This window comes from Bacillus rossius, chromosome 8, assembly GCF_032445375.1.
Source record: "Bacillus rossius redtenbacheri isolate Brsri chromosome 8, Brsri_v3, whole genome shotgun sequence".
Taxonomy (NCBI): domain Eukaryota; kingdom Metazoa; phylum Arthropoda; class Insecta; order Phasmatodea; family Bacillidae; genus Bacillus; species Bacillus rossius.
The window spans coordinates 59835478-59855780 of NC_086336.1; the positions used below are offsets into that span (position 1 = coordinate 59835478).

The following is a 20303-nucleotide window of genomic DNA, read 5'->3' on the forward strand; positions in this document are numbered from 1 at the left end:
GTGATTTATACTGTTGCAAATTAGATGCTAAATATCCATGATCAGGGTACTTTCGCAAGAAAAAAATATAGTATGTTCGCTCATTAAACTGCATTGAGGTATGCCTGCTCTAGGTTTTGTTCTATTTGGATTCAGGACGCGTTTGTTTCCGCACTGGATGACTATAATCGGTGTGCTGACGGTAATCATGTACCTGAAACAAAACAAGTTTTAGCACACGGCTGTTCTGGAAATATCTTTGCAAACAGTACACATGGGTCAGCTCACGATAAAATTAAAATTTCATTTAAACGTGGGTACAGTAGCATACGTGCTGGCCTGTTCCGAAATAATGAATCTGACATAGCAAGTTTGTTTATTGGTCACTTTCTTGTCCAGCTTCAACCAAGTTGGATTTCTCCGATGTTAAGAACTAAGTAAGTGTTCTCAATTGACTGGAAGTTCTGTGAACTCCTCACAAGTGATCGTAATCTAAATCGAGCGTGTGTGAAACTTGAAGAGCAAATATTATTTCTTTTACTAAGTAACTGATGTGTAACATTTTAGTTTCCGGTATTCGGCATTTGGTGGGAGTCATTTCGTGAATGGAACGGAAGTCGCATGGAACGGAAATATGTAACCATGGTGCTGCCAACTGTGGCGGATAGCTCAAACCATAGTTCACACAAAGCCAAAAGGAAACTTTATACTATTACCTGTTCAATGAATTTTAACAAGGTGGACAGTATTTAAAAAATATAGGGGAGGACGGGGCAAGTTGGCGATGTTAAGAGTTCACCATTTTTTATAATTTTAATTTTGGAAATACGATTTCCTTCTTTCCAGACACTATTAGAATAGTCTTTTGTCGTGGTGTAACTACATGAAAAAATCTATATTTCTATATTATATCAAAAATTCTGCCCTTTTAAAAATATAATGCAAACATGCCATCTTGCCCCGTTACCGGGGCAAGATGACTTTGACTACGGGGTAAGATGACATTTTTGACACAAGTTTAAACATATTTATTCTTAGAATGCAAACTACTGTAAACTAACTAATTTAACATTGTTACATGCGTTTTTAAATATAAGGCATGTTATTAAAGGCTTGGTTTGTTGAAAATTACAATTAATAGTTAACTTACATAACTAATTCAGATTTGGTGTTTTATAAACAATAATCGCACACAAATTTTCCTCCTTCAAAGTTCGAGCAGTCCTCGTGCCACCATGTGTGGCATTAGCAACACTCGATCCAGTCTTCTGATGGAGGATTGACATAAATCTCATCACACACTGGACACTGCACTTCGGATATTTGAGCTGAAGTCATGCCTGTCGAAAGTTGGAGCTTCTTGGATTTTTCTCGAGAATCGAGCTTCAGTTTCTTAGTAACAGTTCCTTTTTTGGCTTCTCTAGACTCTTGTCTTTGTTGCTTCAAACGTTCTTGTTCTATCCTCTGAGCTCTCCTCTGAACCAGAATCGCTTTCATGGGTGAGCTTGTGATGACACTTGCATTTTGCTTATGAGATTATAAAGCTCAGAAAATCAAACAAAAGTTATAAAAGAGTTGTATGTGGATACCACAAAAACCGTATAAAGCACTTGGGGCAAGATGACGAGTCGTCATCTTGCCCCAGTCAACTTGCCCCGATCAGCAATGTTATTAGTATTGGATTTTTTCGCTAGGAAAAAAATAAAAGGTTAACAATATATAGTGGTTAAGAAAAGTATATAGTCTAAGGTAATAATGTGTGGCATTGAATATCCAAATATCTTACCTGTTTGTCCATGAGATATTACTTCGAAGTTCTTGAAAATTGCAATACGTCAGACCAAATGTACGAACATCATCTAACAAACAACTAAATGGTGGCAGCGGCTTCACTGTGCGATTCTTTAGTGCCCACCAGTGTGGAGCGCTAGTAGTGTCTGTTAGGTGGTGCTATCTAGTGCCATGACGTGGAAATAAGTCATTTGTCATCTTGCCCCGCTCGTCAACTTGCCCCGTCCTCCCCTATATTCTTGAAAATCAGGTACAAAGCTGGAGTTTAGTATTTATTAAAAGTCTTATTTTCGCTTTGATCGGAGCCGTTTTATTATACCTATAGATTAAAATTTCGGTCTCAATAGTCAACGTGGCTGCTCTGCGGAGAATAATTCTAGCGGTGGGTGCGGAAAGTACGTGTGATTCGTGTCCAGAACTTCAGTTGAAAACAAAATTCACCTATAGGCCTATTTATCACGCTCGGCTTTATTTTAAAGGATTCAAAGTTAAGTTTCGTTTCCATGTTACGTATTATAAGTGTGTACTTCCAACATGAGAACACATGGATGTTCGTTACCGAGGTTAGATGTTACACGTCTCTGGCGAATATTAAAATAATCATTTACGTGTTTTTGACGTGACAACGTCTAATAAATCGATGAACGCCGGCTGCACGCACGAAAAAGGATGAATCTTTGTCCCGTTACGCTTTGTCCCGTTACGCTCATCGTACGCTTGCGCCGTATCTATCTCTCTTCCACTCGATTGGAACAACCATCGATTTGACTTTTTCGAGGCACATTAAACTTGAAACACTCCCATTCGTTTCCTACTATTCCTATCATCGTCCTATCCTTAACAGATTAGCTAACACAGATTGGAAGAAGTTAAATAGCAAACATATATAAAAGTGATAGTTAAAATAATCTCTACGTTAAAGTAATAAACATATTTGAATTAATGAGTGCAAATAAAAGTAAATTTATCAATTAAATTATTCTAGATTTAATTTCACTCCTTTGTATCCATACAAAATAGTGATAATTCAAAAAATGTTTCAATTTTATTCATAAAAGTATTCAATCATTTCATCAATGTTTTGTTATGACGTTGTCACGTTAAACTATCGTCCGTAAACCGACTTTACAGACAACCAATTTTTTTTTAAATATTTTTTTAAGTAATTATTTGTCCACGATACACGTAATCGTAAGGCACAGAGGAGGTACGCTCTTAGAAATTAAAGTAGATTCACGGTTTTTACGATGAAGAATTCACCACGTGCAAACCAAGAGTTTTTCATAATTTCAGGTAACTGAATATTCGTGAAAACTATGTCGCGTGTGGAATTCTGAGTTCTGTTCATGGGTTACGAGCACACGTAGAAGTAATAAGAGAGTTGTTTTTTTTTACAGGAGTCCTTACAAGTTTTTGGATGTTTTGATATTTTAACCACCATTATTCTTGTGGAGCCATGTTCGAAGTAAGTAAACATAGCACCCGTTATTTAACAAGACACCAGGTACATTTACGAAGATCCCTAGGCAATTTTCAACCAACGTTTTCATAAATTTAATGGGGGGGGCGGATTTTTTTTTTTAACATTGTGTCACTCATTCGTCCTCCGAGTTGTTAACAACGGTCTTACCTGTTATCTACATACACGGAGGGGGTTATTTTTCGGATTACCCGGTAGGATTACGCAGCCCGCCAGATAACAGTTATACTGCCCCTTGTTCAGGTACCGTTAGAGAGCTCGGGTCTATATATACTTGGAGAGTTCTTTGCTATTGTTCTGCCGATCCGGCCTTTAGGGTAGGGGTGCGTGGGTGACTGTCGGCGCACATGAGACCGCTTCGCAAACAGTGACATCTCAAGGTAAGGTGTTCCACTTGGTACTCTCACCTTCTGAAGCAAAACAGAAGTCATGTTTTTTTTGACGTGACAACGTCTAATAAATCGATGAGCGCCGAATGCACGCACGAAAGAGTGTCCCGTTACGCGCATTGTCCCGTTACGGTGTGTCCCGTTACGCTCATTGTACGCTTGCGCCGCATCTATCTCTCTTCCACTCGATTGGAATAACCATCGATTTGACTTTTTTGAGGCACATTAAACTTGAAACACTCCCATTCGTTTCCTACTTTTCCTATCATCGTCCTATCCTTAACAGAATAGCTAACACAGATTGGAAGAAGTTTAATAGCAAACATGTATAAAAGTAATAGTTAAAATAGTCTCTTCGTTAAAGTAATAAACATATTTGAATTAATGAGTGCAAATAAAAGTAAATTTATCAATTAAATTGTAGATTTCATTTCACTCCTTCTTTGTATCCGTAAAAAATAGTGATAAATCAATAAAAATGATTCAATTTTATTTATAAAATTATGCAATCATTTCATTAATGTTTTGTTATGACGTTGTCACGTTAAACTATCGTCCGTAAACTGACTTTACAGAAAACCAATATTTTTTTAAAATTAAAATGCAACCGTGGCATCACCAATATGAATCAGCACATGTTAAAAGGTCCTCACTCCGAGAAACCCAGTTTTGAGAAAAAGAAAACGAATAAATCTGTCTCCAAGCAATCCTTTTTAACGTACGTTAAGAATTTCACCTAGCTAACATTAGCTAACCCGCGCGTGTGACTTAATCCCTTTAAGCATGGATCGTTGAAGCTATCCTATAACTTGCTTAACTCACTTTGCAAATTTTTTTGTGACTGAGGCCCTTTTTGCATGTGCCGATTCAATTTTGTTTTACATTTTTAAGGAGAAATTAAGCACTTAAAAAAAATACTCGCTTTGTGAAGTATGAACCAAACAACATTTTCAACTTGGAAGAGTTGGAAAAAAAAATCTATACAAATATAAACTCTACCGTAGTAAACCTTTGCATGAACTAAATCAAAACTCATATAAAAAATAAATACACAGAAATATTGTGCGTTAGTTAAACTAGTTGCGTAGAATAACCTCCCAATTCTTTGTATATGAAATCTTCTAAATTAATTTTTTTTGTGAACTTTTAGTAACTTTTTATTAAATGAACGATTCGTACTGCCATAATGACCTAACAATAAATGAACAAACAATTAAACGATTGACCGTTAACTTGCAGCATAAACACATTAAACCACTTGAAGTATTGTACTTGAAGTAATGTGAATAGCACTGATTACACTTTGTCAAAATCAGATAAGAGTTTTATTTTGTAATTAAATATAATATATTTTGTACATTCATGGATGTAATACAAATGTATGAAGGTACTGCCCTAGAGGGAATGGATTTTAAAGGCATAAGATAACCTTAGTTAGAATTTACTTAGTGATTTCTCAAGGCCAGACTTTCAAAGAATATTATTTGGCCAATGTTTCAGTTTTTCAGCCCTGACTAAGCCGTTTCTTTAAAGAAGCTAACTACGTAGTACATACATACGAGCCGGGTAACATTGATACAATTTACTCCACACACCAATGCTTATAATTATTTTATTATATTTTGCTTGAATATTTAATGATAGTAGATGGAATTATTATTTTATATGAAGGCGGTTTCTTTCGACCTCCGATTGGCTATAAAGAAGGACAAATTTACATAACATAATTATTTTATCACCAAAAGTACAGCAGGTTCATACTTATTTGTTTAAATAATCGCCAAAACGATCGAGGCATTTGCCAAATCGAAACACAAGTTTCTCGATGCCTTCTTCGAAGAAATCAGTCGCCATTGAATAGAGATATAGGACCAGCGCCTGGATCTCCTCCTCCTTCACGACGCCACTGTGAGGCGGGTGGACTACCATTGCGGCGCATTCTGCCCCCGACATTCGCAAATCTTTCGATAATTCTTGGCGCGGGAGCACAATCCCCAAGCAAACCACACGATGGAATGCCACCCTTCCTGCACGGTTGATACCAAGGGCTTGCGCCAGCTTTTTGAAGATAAACTATTTACCGAGGGGCTACAATTTCCGAGCGTTACGAAAATTCAGATCGCACGAGAGGAATAGTTAGGTGCGTGGTGGGGGAACCGGTAAGAGCAGGAGAGTGAGTCAGCGGCGACGCCACTCCAACGCACGCGCTAGCGGTCGAATGGGAAGTTGCTAAAAAGGGGAGGGGGGTGGACAGGTACCTACGTAGCGGAGCATGCTATATGCTAATTGTAACGGCCGGAAGGGGAGATGGCAGGGAAGAGGTAGAAGTGACGCAGCAGTGATGCTATGGAATTCTCGTAAAGCTGCTTATGATTGTGTACTTCTCTTTTTCTTTTTTCATTTGAGCTCGTACCCGAATATTTACTATTCTCAATTATTATCTCTTGTCCAATTAAATAAAAAATACCAATAATTTATCTCTGTCTGTACCTAATAAACAAGAAGTTTCACTTCTGTCGCACGTGGACTCCACGTGGACACCGACGCACCTGTAAAGTAACACCTACGTCGTTAAATTGCAGACTCATATTCATTGCATTACGTAAACATAATTTATTCGGATTTCAACAACGCTGGACTCATAAAGACCGCAGGATTTCGCGGCCGTTTTCTGGAGTTGCTGGACTTCGACCCTGGACACAAGCGAATCCAACGCTAAATTCATCTTTAGTGTTATTAACCTTTGAACTTTCGACAAATAAATAAATTACTAGGGACCGGAAAAAATCGCGGGTTTAATGGCCTGTAGGATGAACTCCATAGTTCTACGTACACTCGGTCAAATGCCACTCATTCATTGGCTGCTGTCTTGTGAAACATCCCAACGTAGCAGCCTGTGATTCGATACAGCTTTGGTTGGGTGTTTCTCATTGGCTCAGAGTCATCCAGGTAAGCTGTGAGCCAATAGCAGAGGCAGCACTGAGGCATAACTATTTGTATTTTAGCCTATCGCGAAATGAATTCGCGATTTTTTCCGGTCTCTATATACTACCAAAACCATTGGTAAAAATTTAAGTTCATGGTTGGCTTAAACATGATTATTTGAAGTTTTTTTTTAATATTTCCCGGATTCTCCTTTTCTCTGGGGGATTTTATAGCATTAGGGCCCCGCAAAAGTAAACGGCCTAGGGACCCATATCTAGTTACACATCATGATTAGGAAAATATTCTTAGGCCTGAGACACACGTTGGTCCTTCCGTAACAAGAAATCCTCCTACACATATAGTACCCGTCAGTACCCGGACCGCTACGAAATTCGTGCATTAAGTTCTTGTCCTTAAGCATTTTGTAAAATCGTTTGTAATACTTATTTTTTTTTACTTTTCTGTTTACAAAACATGTTAAAAATACAAATTGTAATAATTGGTTTATGTCTTTCGAGGTTGTGCAGGATTTAGATGTGCACATTTTGTTATGAGGAGAAATGTGTACACACAATAAATGTCCTGGTATCTTAGCATTATGGTTTTTAAATTACCTTGGATTTGTATACATTTTATAGACAAATGAAAACAAATAATGGAAAATATTGCATATTTTATGTTAACAATTCTGAAATCAAATTATGAAGAAACTTCGGCCTTGAATTTGCCCAAAATTGTAAAATATATATTTTTTAAGAAACTGAATCAGCATGACGGAGTTTGGTACGCTCTCTTGAGTCGGAAAGAAACCAAGAACACCGATTACCCAACCTCACTGGCTTAGTTTGTACGGAAATTATACGTTGTTCAATTTTGGCAAATTTAAGTCTGCTCTTTCTTAAAACACTTATTTAAAAGAAATTTAAAAAAAGAAGCTGCTTCCAACTTTTTTCCTTCTTTGTTTTCATTTTTCTATAAAGTGCATATCAACAAATAACTAATATTGCGTATTATTAATATGCCAGCACATTTTTATATCGTCACATTTTTATTTTCAATGCTTCAAATTTTACTTTTAAACAACCTTTGAAGTTTCATACATTGTTAACTTATAACATATTAATTTTTTTACTGTTTTGAAGAAAAAAACCGCGGAAAAAAAATGTTACAAAAGATTTCACAAAATGTTTAAGAATATGAAAGTTTTGTCCGAATTTCGTAAGGGTACTGTATTACATTTCAGCTGGCTGTAAGCTTGGTTAGGGGAAATAACGTGAGAAAGATTTGCTCCAAATGAGCACTGTTCCTAAAATAATTCCTTTAAGCGTCATGTGCCTTGTGGTGTGTATGTGTGTGTGTGTGTAGGTTCACCAGCAGGATGTCGTGGTCCTTTGGGCTACTCCTGCGGACACCGATCCTCATCCTGGTCTCAGCCTGCGTGGCTACGGAAGGACTCGACAAAGACTTCATCAGGTACGAGTCGCCGAACTTCACCAACCGTCGCACTGAAATATGACGCGATTGCAAGCTGAGCTACTGACAGGCCCTCGTGCGGTCCCTAAAAAAAGGAGGGGGGGGGGGGGGTTGTCTGTAAAGTCGGTTTACGGACGATAATTTTACGTGATAACGTCATAATAAAACATTAATGCAAAATTGCATAATTTTTAATTTTCAAATATCATTTACTGTTTTTTGCAAATTTAATTTAAATATTTTTTTAATTTAATCACGAACAGTTAGTTATAAAAGCCCGCCTTAACCTGTTTGATATTATAGAAGATTTTCTCGTACGGTGGTTGGCCGGTTCTTGCACGCTCGGCTCAGGCGGAACGTGACATTTTTTTCGTGCGTGCAGCCGGCGTTCATCGATTTATAAGACAATATAACGTCAAAAAAATTGCTTGTGCCAAAACAAGCCGAATTAATTTGTTCACTTTCGCAAACGAAATGATTTAAATAATATTTTTATAGGATGTCCCAAAATTCCCGCAAGATTTGCAAGCAGTCATATATAACGAAATTAGCACAAGAATATGACCAGTTAAATTTTTCACTCTTGTAGAGCACGAACGCACAGGTACATAACCTTATACTATATACTTTATTGATCAATAAAATCTTTAAATTTTTAATCAAAACCTGTGTTTCCTATTTAATGTCTTAAAAAACTAACTTGAATGGATATTTTGATTCGAATTAATATTTAAAAAAATAATAAAGAAAAAACTATTATTAATATGTACATCAAATATCACAGAGAAAAGTGGTTACCCAACCAGCGATAAGTCCATAATTTTACTTGAAAAATATGAGACTTTCTTATTTTTTGATTGCGTTTACTTAGCTTCTGTTACAGATCAGTGGAGTTATATGAGAACTAAAGCCTTTCGTTGTGAAATTTAATATCAATCAGTGGAATTCATTGAAAAATCAGTAAAAATCCACTGAAATTTAGTCACTAAATTTATTGGGTAAGATTGCAGTTTCAATTGATTATGCATTTAAAGTGATCTAATTTGAAGCAAATGGAATGCTCCAAATATAGGGAGTATTTTCTCATTCATAGGATGAACTTATTTTTAAATTTATTGTGGCCAAATTTATTTCATTTATATTAGGCCACGTTTCGAGTTAACTAAATATTTGAAGTTGTGTACGATGATTATTTAAAGAGGTTGATATTATTGTTTTCAGATGAGTGTAAATATAATTATCATATGTACCTAGCTGTTGCCTGTATCTTTCAGGGCCAAAACCTGTGTTGTGTCAAGATAGTGTACAGTAAATATTAAAATATCTAATTGTTTAAAGTGGGACTTGCCCTTGTTAAAGAAAATAATGGGCGTGTGCAGAAAAGTTTCTTTATCTGGAGGCTCCCAAAAAATTGTAAAAAATTTAATTTACTTGATAATTTTTGTAATGTAAACGTCATTATTATCGAAAAATAAATAACTAACAAAAACTCAATTTGTATGTGTCTCATCGGAAAATGTTGTGATGATGTGGGAGTAGAATTGTAAAATTAACTTTCTTTATGGGCATCTCGTTAGCTTTAATAGGATTGTGAATTTTAATATGAAAACGTCAACATAGCAAACGTATTTTATTTTTTTGCAGAAATGACGACTTCCCTAACTCTGACTATAAAGAATGGAATACAGTGAGTGAAGTTGAAACTGAAACCAAAGAGGTAAGTTCACTAAATTCTTATCTTCATGCAAGCATTATAATTTTTTCCTATATAATTTTTCGTTACTTTTGGATGCAGAAAGTACCACGCAAATTAAATCGCACGACAAATTTATTCAGATTTGAATTTGCCTGAAGATGCAAGCATTCATAAAAGAATGGCGTTTAAAATAATTCATGATTTCTGGCATTAGTGCTGTCCTTGTATCGATTAACTCTGTTGCCAAATATACACCAGCATCCAGCAAGCAAAAAGGTTTAAGAAAAAACTTTGTAACATAATGCAAATTTTTTTTGTAAATGTACCTTACACATTGTATTTTGTAAAGTATTTTTCTTTGTAGTATTTCATCAAGAGCATCATGTGATAATATTAATTATTTAGTTTTAAAGGTGCGGTAAATGAAAGTCGCCATTTTGTTTTCATCTGTTATTCTCAACAATTTTTTATAATATTTAATTTTGTTTTGCTCTTTAATTGAAAATTGAATGCCTTGTTATAAATAGGGACAGACTGCTACTAATAGTTTCTCCTTATAAATGTTTGGTCCTTAACATATAATTTTTTTATCAGAATGACTATTGTGATAATACTGTCATTAGTCACTAGTTTATGGTCTTAAAAAAATCCACGAACGATAAAAATTAAACACAATAAAACTAATATTTAAAAATGGTATACCTAATTAAAAATTATTATGAGTAGAGTTTCCGTTTGTATGTTTCTTATAAAAAAATATACAATTATTTTGCTTAAATCTCGATGAAATTTTGCACACTTGACATTCGAAACACGAGGATGGGTCACTGTCTATGTGATATTTCGAGAAACCCACCCCTTAAAACAAATTTTCATTATTTATGATGGAATTTCACCCATTGTATTTTTGACACTTTCTTCGTCTCAGTGGTTACATTGTGGTGGCATTGTTGATGCCTTCTGCGTATCCATGGCAACGGCTTTAACGAAGGCAATGGCGTACCCACGAGGAGGGGCGTGTGTAATGAATGAGCAGTGCGTGTGTTTTCTTCCATGCAGACTACCGTAGCGAAAGCACTAGTACTCCAATTTGTCAGGGATGTATCTGTGTTAGCGAGGCGGGATGATAAGCGCGACGCTCGCTGGTGCTTCTAGCGCGGTGTCGCCTCTGGACCGGCGCGCAGTCTTCTCGTCGTCACAGGACAACTGTGAAATTTGAGCGGTGACCGTAACATTATATGACAGAGAAATGAAGATAAAGGTTTCGTGCACGTGCTTTCACGAATCTGTACCGGTTTTTTTTTCCAGCCTAAGCCATTTTTAACTCTTCTAAAAACACAGTTTAAAAACATAACCCGGTACTACTAGCTCGCTGTAGGAAAGGTTTTGATGGAGATAAAAAAACTGACGAAAACTAGCTTCTACTGCGCAGCTTAGGTTGCCCCCTCCCTTCTTTGCGACAGAGAATTTCCGTCACTCCCCTCTCTGTCGCAAAGAAGGAAGTGGGGAACCTAAGCTGCGCAGTAGAAGCTAGTTTTCGTCAGTTTTTTTTTATCTCCATTAAAACCTTTCCTACAGCGAGTCAGTAGTAACAAAACTACTTATAGTCCCTCAGCGTATTATAAAATGCTTTTCATAAACAGTCCCCTCTCGGATACCTTGAGTAGTGTTCAAATTTCGTGCCCAGGTAGGCGGGGCCCTTTAACGAACCGCGTAGTACCAACCTGGCAACAATGGTAGCCATTCGCTCAGTGCTGCGATCCAACAAGGAGTTTTGGCGCACCGAGTGTTTTTGTGGGGAGTCTTGTGGTTGCACTGCGTCGGGGGACATCCCGTCCCGAGTCAGCACTGCCGCCACCGCAGCAGAACTAAACCCCCGTATCTTTCGTTATCATTGCTTCGCACGCGCTGCGACTGCAGGTCTGGCCCTTGGGGTCGAGAGACCTAATATTCACTAACCCCGAGGCAGACACACCACCCCCTCCTCCGAAACGAAAAATAAAGCTACGGCCACACAGGCAGGGTGTACTTTCGTACTAGATCTAGTACTTTTTATAATTTTTTTAGTGCTCTAGTACTTTTAGCTCAGATCTAGTACTTTTTCTTCTTTTTTTAATATAATAATATTACAGTAACTCCAATATGTTTTATTATTAAGCGTAATTATTTTAAAAACTTTGGAATGTATGTGTGTGTGGTGTGTGATATTTAAGTTCGAGCATTGCAATGTCATAATAACTTCCTAAATAGTTAAAACCATAACAAATTATAATTTACTACTTTTTTTTTAATCTAGTACTTTTTTCTTGCCTAAGTTGATACGAAATATTTTTTCCTTGTGGACACCCTGCACAGGGCGCTATGCTCGCTATGTTCGCGATGTTCGCTACGCGAGTAAAATTCGGCCATCTGCATCTTAAGTGTCACCTGCCACACAAAGCTGTGTTCGCTATGTTCGCTATGTTGGCGACGTCGCCAGGTGTTTGGTTCTCGGCTATTGTTCTAAAACGTCGCTGACTTAAACAGAAACAAAAAAAAAAAAAAAACACCCGTTTCCGCGCGGAATTTTGCTGCACTTCTGCATTTGCTTTTTATGAAGTTTAAATTATCTCAGTATTGTGTTTTAAATTGTCGAGTCGACGGAAAAGTTAATTAAAAGATTCCAAAATTATTCATGTTTATGTTTATGAAATAAAGCCATGGAAGAATATATAAGACCGGATATGCAGGACAATGTCTGGTATTTTATTCCAAGGGAATATTATCAAACTCAGTTGAATTTATCCTGAAATAATCCAAAAATTTGGTTTCATCCTCACAAGCAACTGACTCCTCAAATTATGAAACCCTTCAAATTATCTTGTTTTTCATATTAAATACATGAGCTCTTTTTTATGACAGCCGGCAGAATATGATCATCGTTGGTATCATCACTCGAATCCCACGGTGAAATAAAATGCTCTATTTAAAGGAAGGAAAGAAAAAAACATTAAACAGGAGATTTGGTGTTCTTCAAAAAAATCAGTACGAAAACCTATCCGGGAAATGTATCCCTATAAAAAATGAAACACTGTACTGAAATGTAAACCGACAGTAACGATAGATAAACTATGAGCGAACTTAAAACGCCGGCAGCGCTACGGAAACAATTGAACGCAAGCGGCTCGATTAGTGCCGGATTACAAATTGTGCCGAACTATATAATGTTATTGTAAAAAAATTGAACTAGTTTATAATTATTTTAAATTATAATTTTTGTAAAATCCGTTTTTTTTTTCGGAAAGGGGAAAGAAAGTTTTCGTACATCTATGCGATATTAATAAAATTAAAGTTTTGTAATTTTAGGTTATTGACGTATATGACGTATAATATTTAAACTCGTTTAAGGAGTATTAAAAGTCTTGAGAAATTCCATTATTTATTTCTAATTATTATAGTTAGATCAGCTGTATTTAAAATACTCTAAAATCCTGGAAATGTATCTCTTTTTAAATTCCGATTGAGGATTTTGGAAATGTTCGATACTGATCGGGGGTCAATGAATATTAGGCTTCACGCTGCAGCTCTTAGGATGCTGGGTCAGTTCGTCACTGTGCGCCAGAAGATACAGTCACTAACATCTTCTAACATCTTACAGCAGCGCGGCCATTTTAGCTTATTTCTCGCTAGTTCTAGCGTATTCTAAAATGAAATTGTTTGGCAGAGTAATATATTTTTCTTAGTGGGCGGCGGAATTTTTGGTTGATTTTTATTTAAAGACATTTTCGGACCTACTTTTGAAGGAACAGACTAGCATTTACCTATGTAAGTAGCAAACATTTTATTTTATATATTTGTGATATTTTAACTATAAATAAAATTCCGTTGGCGTAACCTTTAGCGAGTAACGCAGTTTCCATTGTTGTCAAGCGGAATTTTAGCCGAATTGGTGAAAAAGTGTACATCGTATTTTGAGTTCAGAAATTCGCAACCCACAGTGGATGGTAAGTTATTTAACGGCTGTGTCCGTTAATTGTTGATCGCCGATGCATCGTCCGTGATCGTCGGCAATAATGGAACGATGAGAAATAAACAGCTGTGTCTGCTCATTAATTAATTTCTAAACACTTCGGTAGTGCTTTACGTTCATAAGAATAAAAAAATCCTTAAATTAATAATTTTATATCTCTGATTTTTATTCTCCAATAGGAGAAGTATTAAAATGTAATTAAAATATTTAATATGTAGTAAATAGTTACTTCAAAATAGATACCTGACCTGAGTTTATTAGCAATAACTTTTATTTAGAGGAATGTTTGGTTACTTTATACTGAAATACGTGAGAAATTTTTATATTTAATGTAGTCCTACTCTGCGATCCAACAAGGAAGTTTTAAGACAACAAAATTGAATGGCAAGCCATAACTTTCACTGACGCTACACAACTTCCGTAGTGCCATTGTTCTAGCCTCGCACGTGTTAAAGTTAAAGCTCCCATTCTAGTCTCGCACAGGGTGCTGCTTACAATACCAGTAGTGCCAATTGTTTATTCTGTGATACGTACGTGATAGTGCTTGGCAGCGACTAGCGTTGGCAGAACAATAGTTGTCGTTACTTGTAACGTCGTGTCAGTGAAATGTATATTTCGGTTTTCGGTAGCCACCTAGAGAATATTAATAGCAAAGCACTGCCAATGTACTCCAATAATTGTTTTGTTTGTACCAACATAAATATAGGAGTCATTGGAGCAAGTAGTAAGTAGAACGTTTTTGTTTATAATTCAAATTGCATAGAAAAAATTTAAGAACTCGTGAAACTTTATTAAATTGGACAAAAACTCACAAACGATAAATATTATTTTTTTGTTATAAAAAATTAAAACACGTGTTACGCGCTTCGAAACTTGTAGAGCCCGATGGAGAAATGTGCAATCTGCATTAAAACGCAAATAACGGTGGCAACGCCTCAAATCCAAGAGAAAAACTGCCATTTAAAAATCATAGAAGGGGGATCCCGACAGGACATGGTTGTTATTGTTTATGATTTGATATTAACATGTTTGTTAAAATAATGTAAGAATATTGCGTGGGTTGCTCTCTGCTTTCATTTTCACAATGACTTTGTTATAACAAGTAGATATTAGTGGTAGAAAATTTAAGACTTCTGTTGTCAAGCAACCCACAATTTTTTTTAAATTAAAATTAGTTTTGTTTATTACTTGATTCTTATTTTTACCTTACTGAATATTTTCGTCATACTGATTTGTAGTTAATTCTGTCGTTGAACAAATTACTTACATTTAAAGATTATCTTTTACTTTTTAGTTCACACAAAAATTTAAGCATGTTTTTTTAGTTTTAAATATATAATTGTATTTGTTATATTTAATTAATATTGAATTAAATTTATTTTAAATTCCTTGAAAGGCTCTACAAAATCAATTTTAAAAGTCCCTAAAATTTCAGGGGCATGGATATATAAAAAAAAAAGCATGATTATTGCCCATATAATGAAAGCAGTGTTTTTTTTTGCCCCTATGCCCCTTTAACCCCTTCTCTCTTTGGGTCATAGACTTGAAATTATTTTATTGTCATCAGAATTACAAATACTTACAAAGTTTTAAATTGTTACAACAATTAGAAGTAGGTTAAAATCAACTTACAAGATTGGATTACATAGTCAGTTACGAGTGAAGTTAATGAACATTTGTTAAAAAGTTTTTTATACAATGAATTAGTAATTTTAGATTTCAGGAGCTTTTCTTTGTAAGATAAAATAATTTATTTTGAGTACGTACTTATTAGGTACTGATATTGTTTGATTTTCTAGTAAAGACAGAAAGTAGGATGTTGTATGCCTTTCATTTGAAAATGTTGAGAACCAAAATAACTAAAGGAATAAAAATAATATCTTTTGGCACAGCCTACAGGCGTAGATAGATTTCGAAGTACCTATTTGTTCTGGATATATTTTGGAAACTTATAAAATTTTGGAACATTTTAATAAACTTAATGTACATAACCTCTTCATGTTCTCCAATATTATAAAATGAATAATTAAACATTTTCTCATTTTCCATGCATATTATAAACGTTTATAACTCAATACATCCAGCATTGAATAGCTTAGAACGAATTACATATTATCTTTGAATATATATACTGTATAGAAGTCGCCAGCCCAGGTTAAAATTTCTAATATGGTTTTGAGGTAGTTGGTTAATTCACCGCCGCAATCGCCACCATCTCTAGGGCATCAACTTGTGGTGGTCCCTAGCGGACAAGTGTCGAACTCTTCAAACACCCCTTCCCCTCCCGTTGAACGATCTTGAGCTGCAGTGAATGATAGGTGGGGGGTGCGGGGAATGACAGCGGGCGACAGTGCTGCGCTCTAACGTGTAAATAACAACTAAGACGATACAGGGCGTTACGGCAGCGCCCTGCAGCGGTGACGTTCCCAAGCTGCTCATCATACGCTCCTGAAAAACGTAGAGTAAATCCTATCCACTCGCGACTTCTATACAGTAGCCTATATATAGGTATTCAAAGATATTATGCCAACTAAGGTATTATTCAATTTTTTTGACCTTCAAGAACTATTTTTCATCCTTTGCCCTAAAAATGTGGTCATATGAAAATTTGCTTTGGACAAAGGCTTAAGATAATAATAATAATAATAATAATAATAATAATAATAATAATAAGATGATTTACTATAAATTTGGATGGATTTGATACTAAGAAAGTTTTGATTTTTTTTTTTTTTTACTTTCAACCCTTGTTTTTACAGTAATAATTTGTTTCATCAATAACTGTTTCTGCCAAAGTTTTAGATGAATTTTAGTATTCATACACTAAATCATAATGAATTTTATAGTATAGTACTTTTAAACATTGTTATTTCCACCCCTTGCAATAATGGTTGGTTAGATTAAAAATTATTTTTATCAAAGTTTTAGACAATATTTAGATAGTTAAACAAAAATAAGAATGGAAAAATAGCTACATTTTAGTGAAGTTTTATATTTTCTTATTCCAACCCTAGGTTTTTCTTATTCCTTGTAATAATTGTTTGTATTATCAAAAACTGTTTCAGGCAAAAGTTTTAAATAAAAACTATAAGATTTACACACAATTTGAATGGATTTTATGGTGTGCTTACTAAGAAAGTTATGAAAATATTTTTGTATTTTAATTCCTTTTTATCCACCCTTTGCGGTGGTTGGTTGTATCAGAAATTGTTTCAGACAAATGTTTTAGGTAATATTTGTAGGGTTTGCAAAAAATGTTAACGGATTTGATAGTGTGCCTACTAACGGAGTTATGAAGTTTTTTGTTATTCAACCTCTGTTTATTCCACCCCTTGCAGTAATGATAGATCGTATAGAAAATTATTTTAGATGAAAGTTGTAGATAATAATTCATTGTTTTTCAATAAATTTTAACAAATTTGATAGTGGTATGGAAATTATGAATTTAGTTTTAATTGTACCCCTGTTTTTTTTAACCCCTGCAGCAATGGATTATCTTATCAAAAAAATTTTCAGATAAAAGTAGTTAAAAATTATAAGATTTACAAACAATTTGAACGTATTTGATGGTGTAATGAAAAGGTAGTTATGAATTTGTATTTGTATTTTAACCCCTCTTTATCCACCTATTGCAGCAATAATTACTTGTACAAAATTTGTTTCAGACAAAATTTTAGATAATATTTATAAGGTTTACAAACAATATGAATGGATTCAATATTGTAATTACTAAGGGAGTTATTAAATTTTTGTCTTAAACAGCCTGTTATTTTCCACCCCTTGGTAAGTCTTAACAAAAATGTAGTTATACAAAAATTTTTGGTATCATCCCTACGAGATATAATACGCTCAAACGAATGTGATATTCATCATATTATAGGAGTTATATTACCTATAGAGATTTTTCTGTTTTTTGAAAAAACCTTCCCCAGTTCTACCCCTTTGATGGGTATTGCCCATCAAAAACTCGACTGAGATTTTCATTAATTATATTTTATGTATCAGTTTGGAAGTGATTTGTGAAAAATTACGGCAGTTATCGTATTCCCTATGTATATAAACTTTTGAGTTGACGATGGTTTTGGGATCTGTAGACCATGAAATGAAAAACCATATAAAATTTTTCGGGAAGTCGCACCATGGTAACGGTTACAAGAGGTAGTAGTATGTAAACGTACTTCCAACAAGATGTTAAAGAGTGTGGAGCCGTGAAGCTGACTGCCATCTTGGATTATGACATCACAGCCACTGCCTTGGTGTCATAATTATCAACAAATTTCTCAAATGCTAACCAAAAAAATTCTCAAAATGACTAAAAATTGCTCTAAGATTTAAGCTTTTAAGGCAAATTGCCCTCGTTTTCCTAAAAAAAAAAAAATTCAAGAGGGGCAAATGTCCCTAAAGATGTTTAAATTCTTCATTTATATTCGTATAGCAAGCATCTGAAGGGGACCTTTGACCTTTAATATGACACCTAGACTGAAATATGATACCGTGAGTGTAATTTGATACCTCGATGATGTTTTCAAAACGGAAATAAAAAAAATATTAAAAAAATAAACAAAAAAAATGATCTTGTTGTTTGGTCTGCCTGTTTGTCAGCCTGCAGTCTGTCAGTTGTCCGCCAGTGACTTGTGGTGCCGCAGGCGGGCGATCCGGGGAGGCTGCCGACGACTCTGCTGCCGGAGCGGTACGCCATCTGGCTGGTCCCGCACCTGGACGATGGCTCGTTCCTGCTCGACGGCTCAGTGGCCGTCACCTTCCGCGCCACCGCCGCGGCCAGCAACATCACCCTGCACGCCGAGGACATGGCGATCACCGACGGCTCCGTCAGCGTGGTCGCGGAGGGCGGTTCCGCGGTGGCCCTGGACGGGTGGGAGCTGGACGGCCCGAACCGGTTCCTGGTCGTCAAGCTGGGCGAGCGACTGTCCGCGAACCAGCGGTACACGCTGAGCCTCAACTACACCGGCAACCTCAGGGACGGCATGAACGGCTTCTACCGCTCGTACTACTACCAGGGTGCCGAGAAGAGGTAACTAATCCGCTCTCCTACATCCTTGCCTGCAGGAGGTCTACGAGCAGAGACATGTGTATTTTACTGGAAAATTTTATTTTGGACCTAAACACTGAAGTCTAAATTAACTTGTAATTTTCAAATATGTTATGTTTAATTATTCTGTTATATCAATCTACTTACGGTAAATTCAGCACTTCCTGTGGCCATGACACCCATGGCCTGGCCCAGTCCCTTCCGTTTGCCAAGCGGGGTAGGATGCAATTAATTTTATTATTGTTAATGATCATTAGAGGTGTTATTGTGTTATATAAACATCTATGTTGTGACTAAAAATAGCCAAGCCATGTTGAACATTTTCCTACAAATAGTAACAGCAAGAATAGTACATAATTTGTTAAGAAATGTTTTTTTTTTTGTGCAAAATGCATGTATATCATTCTTAAGGTATAGGTTTTGAGCACTATGGCATTGCCTCTTCATTTTGATGCTCGTGCAATTTTTTTTTTCATCTGCGATGCCTCACCACATTTCACTGAAGGTGTGCTACATCCACCTATACCATTTACAGAATGTTATTATGAATCTATTTTGTACACTTTATAACTTTGTAATAAATTAAACAATTATTAATTTTTTTTAGACAGCCATAAAGGTTTTTAAATGATTTCCATAATTAGTCACCGTAATAAATTTATTTGAAATTTTAAAATCAATTGTTTTCCACTGAAATTCTGTTAATCCTTTGGTGTCCCAGCAAGGCAGCAACATTAACATTTAATAGCAGATGAGGTGTAAAATTACAATAGGAATTTTCATTTTTTATTTTTTGTTACCCACTAAAAAAATAATAGAAAATTTGATATGTCAAAAATTATATAACATCACAAATTTTTTAATTCCTGATATTCATTGCTTTATGATTTTTCATTATTCTGTCACAGATCGCACTACCCATTCCATACGAAGAGCACAATCCAGGCCCCATAAACAGGTCTTTATTTCTTGTTCCACCTTTTTCGTTGTTACATTAACATCGTTTGCACCAGTTAATTAGAAAAAGTTTTAATTCTGTAGATACTCTTCGAAAAATGGTTTCGTTTCAATGTCAATTTTTTTTTAGTTTATTTAATTGCTCGTTTGTTTGCAAGTTTCTCTAAAGTGACTTAAAATACGTTTCGGAACGAGTAAGCGGAATAAAAAATACAACGGATACATAAAAAGCAAATTTGATGGTAGGCATCCACAAAATTATTTTCCTTACCCAATTTTTTTATGGACACTATAATTTGTAGACTTATTTGGTAAGTGTTTAGATCTTTTGCTTCTTACCATGGTGATCTTGTTTCAATTTTTTGGTGGGGTCGAACATGGAATATTTTGCAAGTGAGAAACTTGCTCGACCTTGTCATGGGCTTATGGTTTTCCTTTGGTTACTCCCATTGCTTTTACCCATACATTCCTTCCGTGCTCCTTTCTCGTCTTATCACCCATCGTTCTCTCTAATGACTTTGATGGCAGCGAGTCAAGCCCATTCATTTCATCTC

At 35.5% G+C, this 20303-nt stretch overlaps 1 protein-coding gene across 1 annotated transcript in view; it reads left to right on the forward strand.

Moving 5' to 3' along the window:
• Nucleotides 1-14278: 14278 nt before the first annotated feature.
• Nucleotides 14279-20303, forward strand: part of LOC134535042 (uncharacterized) — a 168431-nt gene continuing 162406 nt past the window's right edge. The window contains exons 1-2 of the mRNA XM_063373878.1: nt 14279-14738; nt 18389-18774. Coding sequence (XP_063229948.1) covers nt 14628-14738; nt 18389-18774 — 497 coding nt within the window. The 5' untranslated portion in view covers nt 14279-14627. The remainder of the gene's footprint in view (nt 14739-18388; nt 18775-20303) is intronic.